General features: G+C 42.0%; 1 protein-coding gene across 1 annotated transcript in view; it reads right to left on the bottom strand.

The window, feature by feature from the left end:
• Positions 1-12,293, bottom strand: part of DST (dystonin) — a 436,433-nt gene that overhangs the window by 244,270 nt on the left and 179,870 nt on the right. Inside the window, 1 exon segment of the mRNA XM_032463323.1 lies at positions 10,271-10,332. Within this exon segment, the coding sequence (XP_032319214.1) occupies positions 10,271-10,332 (62 nt within the window).

A 12,293-nucleotide genomic window follows, 5' to 3' on the forward strand; every position in this document is an offset into this window, starting at 1 on the left:
GTGTCAAATTCTGCCCCTGCAGGGCATGGCCCCCTCACCCCTCTCTCATTACTGGCTTCTGCCTCCTTTGCTCCTTGGCTTCCTCTATCAGCCCCTTTTAAAGCCAGTTTCTGGGGGCAGGGTATAGCTCAGTGGTAGAGTGTGTACTTAGCATGCACAAGGTCCTGGGTCAATCCCCAGTACCTCCATTAAAATAGAAATAAACAAACAAATAAACCTAATAACCTCTCCACCAAAACAAAAAAAAAAAAAAAAAAGAAAAAGAAGTCTCCAGATTTTTCCTCAGGTTTGCAGCACAGCCAACCCTGACCAGGGCCTGGAAACAGGTTTTTCTATTAGATTCTCTGAAAAGGAATTTCTTAGATAACCTTCAAAGAAACCCAACTCCCCCTACAAGACAGGGCCCAGGGAGGGGAGGGTGTAGCTCAAGTGGTAGAGTGCATTCTTAGCAAGCATGAGGTCCTGGGTTCAATCCCCAGCGTCTCCTCTAAAAATAAACAAATAAACCTAATTACCTCCCCCCGTCAAAAACACAAATAAAAAAAATTTTAAAAAAAGTAACTTTACCAGAAATAAAAAAACTTTTTTAAAAAGACAGGGCTCAGGACACACCACCCTAAACTCAGCGCCTTGGCACACTGGATGTTTTCAGCCCAAGGAGCAGGGCAACAGCAGGTGCTGGACATCCCGCCTCCTCCCCCTCCCCTGGAGCAGGTCATGAGACCTTCATGGGAGAGATGCCCTCGCTGGACCCGGAGGAAGCGAGCATCGTTATCTCAGAAGGCAGAGGGACAGTGAGAGGAGTCCGAACACACAGGCCTGCCTAAGCTCCCCATTGATTACCCTTGGCTTTTGTCTGGTCACATTTCCCCATGACTCTCCACTCTTCATCAAATCTAGTACCAAAAACACTTAGATGTAACCATCTCTTCCGGTCCTCACCTCTTCCTGGATCACACAAAACTTTCATGAAATACGTTTGTACGCTTTTCTCTTGTTCATCTGTCTTTCGTGATAGAGCCCAGCCAAGAACCTGGAAGAATAGCAGGGAAAGGCCTCCTTCCTTCCCTACATGCAGTAAGGCTGCAGAGAACCCCCTTAATTTTGTCCACCTGTTACGAGAGAATTTCCAAGCGAGAAAAATCTAGCTCAAGCCAACACCCTTCTAAATTCTGAACAGATGAAAGGAACAGTAGATAAGCGTGCAGAGCTAATTAGTAACCTTAGATACAGAAATGAATCTCCTTTATTAGTATGAGCGAACTTCATACGACCTACAAGAACCGGGAAAACATGAGAGGGACCGGAAGGATGACAGGAACGTGGTCCTTGCTGAGCCACCTGTTGACTTGGGGCCTCGGCTTCTATACCTAGAATGAAACAGGGGTCCTCAGCTTTAAACGAAGGATGTCATCACAAAGTTCTTTCTCTTCCACACTGACTTTCAGCTCGCTCCTCACAAAGCAACACTTTTACTTCCCTATCTAGGGTAGTCAGCAGGTCTATGTTACACCAAAAATGAAACAAAACAAAACAAGCAAACAAAAAATCCGCCCCCCACCACACACACACAAAACCTAGAAAAAAGTCCTCACCAAAAAAACAAAAACAAAAAAAACCTAAAAACAAAAACAAAAAGAAATTCCCACCAAAAAAAAAAAAAAAGAAACCAAACAACAAAAAAACTGAAAAAAAAATCCCCACCAAAAAAAAAAAAAAAAACCTAAAAAAAAAGAAGAGTTCTATATTATAACCTAGGAAGAAAAGCTGCGTTTGCTTTCAGAATCACTCATCCAGCAGCAAACCCCTCAGTGGTCTGAGGGGAACAGTGTATCAGACACTGAGATACACTGTTGAGTGAAACAGACACAGCCCTGTCCTCACGCACGTCGGGACGCGGACACATTTTCTGATGTGAAGCCCTATGTATCATGATTTAGACTACGTTTACACCACTGATCAAAGTGTTCAGTTTTTCTTCTTTGAAAATGCCTTAGTCAGTGCCCTTCTCCGGCTAAAAGGGTGACCCTTCAGGAACGCTGCTTGGCTTTTTCACATATACTTTCATCTGTATCTCTAAGTTCTTACAAAGTCTATTGATTAGAGAAGAATGCAAATAAAAATTTATGGCCATTTAAAGAGGCCAAACCATAACGGTAAAGGACTTGAAGTAATGCTGGGGGAAATTAGAGCGGGGGAAGAGCAATGCACCTGTCTTCTCCTGACTTCTCTGTCTTCACTTCTTGATCATTCTTCAACCATTTGACTGTCTAGGGTGGCAAGCTGTGCAGTATGATGTAGTTTTCCTGCGGACCCAGAAGGACCGAGGACTGACTCAGCTCTGCCACATCCCGCCCCTTCAGGCTGGGCAGGCACCTGTCTTCCCTGAGCCTCCTGAACATCACTGGTTATGCAAGGATTCAGCCAGACAACCTGCATACTGCATCCACCCAGGATCCAGCCCAGAGCAGGCACTCAAAAAATGGTAGTGATGGTAGCAGAAGGAACGACGAGAATAAGGAAATCAAGAGGAAGAAGAAAGTGTTAATGGAGGTGCTGGGGATTGAACCCAGGACCTCACGCATGCTAAGCACACACTCTACCACTGACCTATACCCACTCCTCAAGAGGAAGAAAAAGTATATTTGACCACAAGAAGGAACTAAAGTTATCTGATGGAATCACTGAGTAAAATTTGGGGGTTCTTAATTCGAAAAGGCAGTTCACCATTTTTATCAATAAACACTAAAATCACTTGTAATTGCTCCAACGACTCTCACAAGGAGAAAGGAAATGGTTTGTCTTCTTGCCATAAATTAACTTGAAGTTCAAAATATAGTTTACTATTTTAAAAAATATTTTTAAATTGAAGTATAGTCAGTTCACAATGTTGTATCAATTTCCGGTGTATAGCATCATGTCCCAGTCATGCATGTACATACATAGATTCCTTTTCATATTCTTTTTCATTATAGGTTACTACAAGATATTGAATATAGCTCCCTGTGCTATACAGTAGAAACTTGTTTATCCATTTACATATAGTAGTTAGTATCTGCAAATCCCAAACCCTAATTTATCTCTTCCCACCCCATTCTCCCCCTGGTAACCGTAAGTTTATTTTCTATTGGACTATTTTTTTAATTCATCAGGAATTTATCACAAAGAAATCATTAATTTTCACAATGAGAAGATATTCAGAATTTCTCAGTCCCAAGCTACTGTTCATCTACATGGAACCACATCAGACTCCTCTATGTTCTCTCTTACTGTCTTGAAATTGTCAAAATTACCAAATCAACTATTTTTCACATTTAGAAAAACCTGATTTGCTTCTAAGTCCTACACTTTGGGCCTTTACCCGGACATTTCCCAAAACAGCTATCAACCTTTCCCACACTGGATACACTATCTCTTATACCACAACAGAAATAACTCACATGTCACGTCGTATTTGTAAAGATATTAGACCAAAGTCCAAAGCCAAGCTCAGCCTCCCCCTCTAGGTTTAATTGCTCAACTCCAAATTCACCCTTAAGGTTTTAATGCAAGATCTGGAGTCGGGCAGACGGGGGTGTAATCCTCACTCCCTCCTCAGACAGTTGTCCAACCTACGTAATCCCTCTTAGCCTTATCTTCCACACGCATCCTGGGAATTATTACCCACATGACCTGGGGAAATTATAGACCCTCTCTGGGCATCAGTTTTATCATCTGTAATGCGGGGAATTAAGAATAGTCAGGACCTGCCTGTAAGAACTGTTGTGAGAGTTAAATACATTAAGACATGAAGTGACAGGTCCTGACACGTGGTTTGCTCTCAAATAGTGTCAGCGGTTAACGTTACGATCATGATCGGTGTCAGTACTAACACTGTGAAGTGCCTACCATGCAGCAGAGAGGCAACAGCTACTGCTGTTTTCTAAACCTTATCAGCACATTTGTTGGTTAGATCAAATGAGACTGATGGTTCATTACAGTATTTATCACTTCATCTACAACCAGTGCTCTCCTAGTCTGGCCCCAGCTCAGCAGTATCAGCATTTTGGGAGAAACCCAATTTCTGGGAAGTTGTTAGAAACGGAACTTTTCAGGCCCACCCCCAGATCCAGTGAACCAGAAGCCCTTGGGAGGGGCCGGATAATCTATTTTAACCAGCCCCCCATGTGAATCTGATGCAGCTGAAGTTTAAGAACCACGTGTGTAAGTCGAAGGTCTTGAAAAACTATCTGATTTGCAAAACTTCAGAACCAAAACCTGCATTATCCTTGCAGGAAACGTATCTCTCGTTAGCCCTTTGCAAAGTCAATGCTTCAAAAATTCTCCTATCTCACCTGTGCCCAGAGCTGATTAAGGGACTCACAAAACATGCAATGGGCAAGAGCACAGAGCAAACAGCTTTTTTTCTGGTCCCTAAAAGTCATCACTGTGTTCTCAGCTTGGGGACTTACATTTCCTTCCAGCCACCAAATCACAAAACAAAGAATAGTGTGAAAGATTCAATGCAGCCAGGAAGTTGCTGGCTTCACAATGTGCATAGGCTATCTATGCCATAAGTAAGTCAAGCCTTCCAAAGACCAGATGGGACAGAGATTAAAATGTAATAGTCAGTTAGGTGCCTCCCGCACGGTAACCAAACAGGTTAGTAACAGGGTGTGGTTCAACACTGGAATCCAGGCCTCTTGGTCTCCAAATGCATTTGCATATCAATAAAGTGAAATTTAGACTGAACATCCTATTACACAGCGTGAAGGAATAAATTGACAGTACAGATAACCAGTGTTGAAGGACATATTTCCACTCTAAATTGGCAGTTACGTGGATCCAATGCAAGGAAGACACACTATATGAACTTCTCCAGACTCCAACCTGGTAAAAATTGTTCCTCCCCTTACATGATTTCTCCTGAATGTGGCTTCTCAGTCATGGCTCAAGTTGTAACTCTGGGTCCATGCAAACAATGAATTAAAAAGAATCTTCTAATCTGTAAAGGGTTCAGGAAAACACTGAGAAGGTACTTAGACCTTGGGCACCATCTGTTACATGATCACCTTACAAAGTTCTAGACAGCAAGACAGAACTGCGCGTGATCAGTCGTGACAAAACTAAATAAAAGTAAAACACAAGTTTATACTGTATAGCACAGGGAACTGTATTGTATTATAATATCTTGCAGTAACTTACAATTAAAAAGACCATGAAAACAAACATATGTATGTTCCTATATGACTGAAGTATTCTGCTGTACACCAGAAATTGACACATTGAAACCTGACTATACTTCAATAAAAATATATTTAAAAAAAAATTTTTTTAAATAGACCATGCTAAGAATTTGTAATTTAATTTTAAGACCAGTAGACAACCATTAAAGGGGTTTTTTTTAAATAACATTTTTATTGATTTATAATCATTTTACAATGTTGTGTCAAATTCCAGTGTTCAGCACAATTTTTCAGTCATACATGGACATATACACACTCAGAGAGCCCAGAAATGAACCCACAAACTTTTGGTCAACTCATCTTTGACAAAGGAGGCAAGAATATACAATGGAATAAAGACAGTCTTTTCAGCAAATGGTGTTGGGAAAACCGGACAGCAGCATGTAAAACAATGAAGCTAGAACACTCCCTTACACCTTATACAAAAATCAACTCAAAGTGGATCAAAGACTTAAACATAAGACAAGATACAATAAACCACCTAGAGGAAAACATAGGCAAAACATTATCTGACATACATCTCAAAAATTTTCTCCTAGAAGAAATAAAAGCAAGAATAAACAAATGGGACCTAATGAAACCTAGAACAAGCTTCTGCATTAAAGGGTTTTAAGTAAAGGAAAATAAATAAAACAAAAACAAAAATTCAAAATCAAAATAAATAAAACTAAAGAGTGACATAAGATCTTCTAGTGTATAAAGTACCACAGGTAGAATGGACATAAATAAATACTGTAAAATATGGAAGAAGGCTGTAAACTGTATTTTAGAACGATTCTCGGGGGTAAGATTTAGCTAACTGAAGTCTGTCACGGGTATTTCCAATAACAATCAGCTAATGTTTTAGTACTATTATTTAAATTACGCTAAAGACTAATCTGTAAGTGTTGCTGACAACAACAGTTCACCTCAAGAACATGATATTCAAGGTAAATAATCCAGTGTATCCAGTGTGTGAGGAGACTTGTCGAGGCAGCAGATGTGAGTGTGTTAACTAGACTTTATTCTTAAATCTATTCCGAAGAGTGATGAATCAAAAGGGAAAAGTTCTCTGCCAGACAATCAGTTTAAGGACAGTCTGAGTCACACAACTGAATGAGCAGACCGCTAAAATTCAAATACGTTTGGAAAAAAGCCACAGACGTCTCCTCACCAGCAAAATATACGTTTTAATTAAGCAATCTGTTTACTTTCAACAAATGTAATTTTAGCTCTGATAAATAAAATAAGGCTATATTAATTTTTTTCTGGAGAAAAAGCTCTATTAAAAAATCCAAACCAAGTATTTTAAGGAACAACGTTTACACATATGGTCATAAGCGTAACTTAAGCAATTATCTAAAAGTGCCACAATGTTTCCTTTTCTCAGTCATACAAACTTTTAAAAATCAACCACACCATATGGAATGGCAGAAAATATTTGCAAACGATGCCAATGACAAGGGCTTAATTTCCAGAATATACAAACAGCTCATACGAGTCAATGACAAGAAAACAAACAACCCAATCCAAAAATGGGCAGAAGATCTAAGCAAGCAATTCTCCAATGAAGACTTGTAATGGCCAATAGGCATGTGGAAAAAAAATGCTCAATATCATTAGTTATTAGAGAAATGCAAATCAAAACTACAATGAGGTATCACCTCACACCAGTCAGAATGGCCATCATTCAAAAGTCCACAAATGACAAATGCTGGAGAGGCTGTGGAGAAAGGGGAACCCTCCTACACTGCTGCTGGGAATGCAGTTTGCTGCAGCCACTATGGAAAACAGTATGGAGATTCCTCAAAAAACTAAAAATAGACTTACCATATGATCCAGAAATCCTACTCCTGGACATATATCCAGAGTGAACTCTAATTCAAAAAGATACATGCACCCCAATGTTCAGAGCAGCACTATTTACAACAGCCAAGACATGGAAGCAGCCTAAATGTTCCCTGACAGATGCCTGGATAAAGAAGTTGTGGTATATTTATACAATGGAATACTACTCAGCTGGACAGGGGAGCTGCGGCAAGTTTCCCCTTCCTTAAGTGAAGGAAGCACACCCTCACCTGAGTCAGCCCTCCCAGGGAGCTAAGCCAAGGGCAGAGTCTCCAGAATTTGGTCCCAACACACAGAACTCCAGGGCTGTGGGGGGTGGCCCAGGACACGGGGCAGACATCCCTCGCCCTTTCCTGCTTTGAACTCCCCCTTTCTTCTCTCTTTTCTCCTCCAGCCCCTCTTCCCTACGGTTTAAGGGGAAGGACTACAGTTAAACTGACAAAACAGACCAAATATGCACAGAATGACCCAAATGTTATCTCGGTGATTTGAGTCCCACTTTTCTCCTCTCCTTCCGCAGCCATCACTCTTTCACTCTGTGTTGACTCACTTCTCACGGTCACCCTTTCCCTGAACATTCATACAACGTGATCTCATTTTATTAAAGGCTCTTCAAATAACAGACTTTTCATTCACGGAAAAGGGACACGGTCAGGCAAGAAAGATACGGGACCTGCTTCCCTCCTGTCCCTGTTCCTCCCTGAATATGTTCCCTATTTCAGGTGAAAGATGGCAAAATCAATACAGGAGAAATATCTTTCTAATATTAAGATTTTTATCTAAAATCCATATACTTATTTTATAGTTCCTGCTGATCGGATGATGATCAAATGGCCACCTACAGCGAAAGTGTCCAGAATTTCTCTCATCATCACTTGGGTGGAACGCAGAGAGGCTCACACGAAGGCCGAACTGCCTCTGATTAATTCACAACACGAGTCTAAACAGCCTGGTGTCCCAGAACGTTTTCGGGATGTTTAATTATTTTTCTTCACTTGAGGTTAACGCTGGTAACTTCTAGCCATAAAAGTATAGAAGATTTAAAAACCATGTTCTCCCATGTTTGAGTTTTGTGTCAGAAACTTGAGAGCACAGCTCTAAGGATTACAAGGCAAGGCTGCTTTGAGCTGATTCCACAGCAAAACGGAACAAGAGGCTCAGGAGCGACAGTGAGGCAGCCAAGATGGCCATCCGGCTGTCCCCCTCTCTAAAGCAGCTCTTCGTTTAGTGGGAGTAAATTTTAACTTCTGACCTACTTCAAGAAACAAATAAGCTAATTTGATTAAAACCCTAACCAAGTGGACTGGCATCTAACTAATGACCTGTGCATAACATACCTACTTTCCTAATTCGTACTATGTTGCAGCGAAAGGAAGCCTTAAATCTTTGAGATTTGTCTTCTGATCAAAGAAAGAGGTCACATATTCCAGGTAAATCGAGATTTGAAGCCTTGCCGTCTGACTCTGCGGGCTATGTGTGTGTAACCACTGAGCTACACCACCTCGGAGGGCTGTCGGAAGTGAGTTCACATGCGTAATGCGGGTTACACACGATGAGAACACGCCTGCCAGGCACCAGGATGCGCCCTAGGGGTGAACAAGGCAGCCTCTGTCCTCAAACAGCTCAACCAGTGTTTTGAATTTTTAGCTAAAGGCAGCCTCCTAATGCTCATTCACCCCAATGACGGGCCGCTCCTAGGACGAGCGGTCCAGCCCGGCACGCCAGGGTCACAGCAGGTCCTCAGTGGACACCTGTCTTGTGCCAGCTCCCAGGGGAGTCAGCACCAGCGCCCCGCACCCCCACCCTCACATCAGCGCGTCTCTGCTCCAGCCCGTGGAAGAGTCCCTCTCCCATGATATACGTGGAACACGCAGGGTGAGACCAAAGCCTGGGGGAGAGGGGGACACTGCTGGTCTGCCTTCATTAGAATTCACCATATGCTCCTCCCAAGAGCATCGTAAGGCAGACGGTCTCCATCTTTTATCTCCCGCCAACACCCCAGAAGATTCAGCCCCCAAAAGTAACAGAAGCTCCTTATGGAAGTGAGTCTCAGATGGCGTCGGGATGGCATGACCTCCCTGAAGGACATGTCAGAATCTGGGAAAAGGATTTTGTCAGACAGTGACGAGAGAGAGGACTAAAACTTCTCTCAGGCAATTCTGATATGCCTTCTGAAATAAACATCACTTTTAGAGAAGGTCGTTAGGTGCTGTTACATTATTAGCACCATCCCTCTATGCTCCATGCTGGTTTAAAGGAGATCTGGAGGACCGCTTAAGAATATAACATTAAAATAATGTTTCTGCGGGAGAAAACGCTTTCCAAGTCCCAAACAACAGACTTAACACAGTACCTTCTCTCCAACTTTAGGACTGTCCACAAAAGGGGGAAAAAGTGACTAAGAGTTCATTGTAATACGATAAAATAGATTTTTTTAAAGTTTCTGCTGTATAGCATAGAGAACTATGCTCAATATCTTATAATAACCTTTGATGAAAAAAAAAAGAAAATGAATATATGGAAAAAAAGCTAATTGTGAAATTCCATGCGCTCTTTAGTTGAGATTTAAAGAACACCTTCGGTCGGATCCAGTAATTCCATGAAATTGTATGTAAATTTTGTACACGTGTGTTTTTTTTGGAGAGCTTACATCAGCTTCTCAGTGACCGGTGGCACACAAGAATCTTAATTTAAGAACCATGACCATTAACTGCTTCACAGAGACACAAAGACTGAAGCATCACTTTTTGGGTTGTACTAAGTACAGGAAATAAACAGAGTCTAGGCTTCTGTCTCTATAATCCAACCTTATTCCTACCTAACTCTGCCACCCACATAAATCTGATGCCAAAACTTGGTTGGACTCTTCAGAGGAAGGAAAAAACTCTTACTGAGAATTGCAGCTTTTCTGTGACCAAACAAATCAATATTTACATATTCCTTAAACTGCTGAGATTTTTTTTTTGAGTCCTATCATGGAGAGGTTTTACTAACGTCGCAGAATGCCCTGCAATCACCGCGTACCCATCCTCCCGCCCCGCACCATTACCCACAGGCCACACACCAGATAACTAGGGATGCCTGAAATGCACGTGAAATACGCTAGGAGTTAACCTTTCCAGTTGATAGTGATAGTTTCAGGGCTATCCAATCAGGAACAGCACGATACTCTACAGGAGGTAAACCCATCCCCAGATGCGAAAGAAATATGCACTGACCTTCATGAGATGCTGATTGATCCATTTTGTAAACGTTTTCTTTTGAACTTTGTCCCGTTCATCTGCAAAAAAAAAAGATGTAAAATAAGGAAGTGTGAGGAGACTTTCACTGTGACTACGCACACAAACAAAAATAACGCGTTTCAAACTCCTGCTTAGCGCATGTAAATTCTCTTGTTGAATTCTGTGCGTTAAGGCCACCCGTAAGGAAGATCGGACTCTTCCCAGGGTGGCATTTGGCCATGTCGCTCCACTGAGGGAATGCCCTCTGCAGCTCTGCTGCAGAGCGCCCCCCTCCCACCGCTGCCACCACCGGAAGTGTCCTTGAACTTAGCGTCCGTGAACTTCCTGAAGCACCTGACCACATGCTTCATCCCATCTGGTCTTCACAACCACAAGAGAGAGGGGGAGGCAGGGTCACTGCCATCTCACAGAAGAGGAACCCAAGACACCTCGAAAGGTGAAAAGACTTAGCCACGATCATCCAGCAAGACGCTTAAAGTTGCAATAAAAGGCAGGACTGAATCCAGGTCCCCTGGCTGGAAGGGGACACTGGGCTAATTACTGACCATGCTGCTTCTCTCCGAGAGTCCCCGTGTTGAACTGTCCGGTAAAAACGAAACGCCCCCAACTAGACCCTTGCCCACAGAGAGTGACACTGTCCTGGTTACTAGGCGGTGCAGAGAGGGGGTGAGAGGAGGCTGGTGATTTAAGGAGAAACAGTCCCAGAATTCATCACGTTACTATTTCAAAGTCTGCAACATCTAGAGATGCGTTTGAAGTCACGCCCCCTCGGCCCTCCTGCTCCCAGGTGGCTTCCTGTGGTCCTGTGTCCTCCCTGGCTCTCTCTGCATCTGGGAACGGTCCCTCTCCCTCCTCAGTGGTCCTCCTTCCTTCCCCCCCACAGTCCCACATCTCCAGCCCTTCCCTGGGGCCAAACAGCTCTCTCTCTTCATCTCTTTCACCCTCATTCTTCATCCCGGAGCCCCTAGAAACTACTTTAAATGGACAAAAGTTTCTTTGAAAATGCCTATTTTAATTATTAAAAGTATTTACAATAATTTCAGTATAAACCAAAACACTTAACTATGTCAACTGGGAAAAATACTGGTAAAATGAGACAAAGGTTACTAATATTAATACCAGAAAAACAAATAAAAAAGGAAAAGATGAACATCTTAAAGTATAACTGGGCAACAGCGGCAATGAAAACGTTTAAAAATTTATGAAATGAAATTAATGAAATTAGTTTTAAAAATGAAAAAAAAAATTAAACGCCCTCAGGTATTCAACCTCACTAGCAAATACTACAATAAAATAATACAAATAAGCTTTTCAGCCGAATTGTCAAGATTTTATGAAAAAAAGGTTCACATTGACAAAGGCATAGGGAACAGATACTCGTATTTTGCTAGTGGAAGTGTAATTTGGTTTCAGTCTTCTAGATCTGCACAGTCAATCGTAGCCACTAGTCACATACATGGTTACTTAACTTTAAACCAAAATTAACTAAAACAAAATAACATTGAACAACTCAGTTCCTTGGTTACACTGGCCACAATTCAAGTACGCACGAGCTAACAGTCCAGATACAGAACATCCCCACCATCGCAAAAGTCTCTATTGGACAGCCGTGCTCTAGGACAATTTGCCAATAAATATCAAAAGCCTTCAAAATATATACGCCCCTTTCCCTAGCAAGTCCACTTCTAACATTTATCCTAAAACTGTAATTAGGGCTGTGCACAAAATGTATCTATGAGGACATAAATCAGAATGTTATTATTTCAAAATGAAAGTTTTGAAGGAAACCATAAAGGTTCCATGATAAGGAAGTAGATACATCAGTTTGAGGAAAGCAACCCCATGGTTCGTTCAAATTCGATTCTCTGCAAGGCTACCCAGTGATGGCATGTTACTAGAGCTGTCTCCCCTCTAAGGGCAACATGAAAGGGCGGGGGAGGGACCACGTCACCTCGTTTGTATTTCACAAGTATTTCTTCTTCAAAGTCCCCCCTGGAAA

The sequence above is a fragment of the Camelus ferus genome, chromosome 20 (genome assembly GCF_009834535.1).
Source record: "Camelus ferus isolate YT-003-E chromosome 20, BCGSAC_Cfer_1.0, whole genome shotgun sequence".
Lineage (NCBI taxonomy): Eukaryota > Metazoa > Chordata > Mammalia > Artiodactyla > Camelidae > Camelus > Camelus ferus.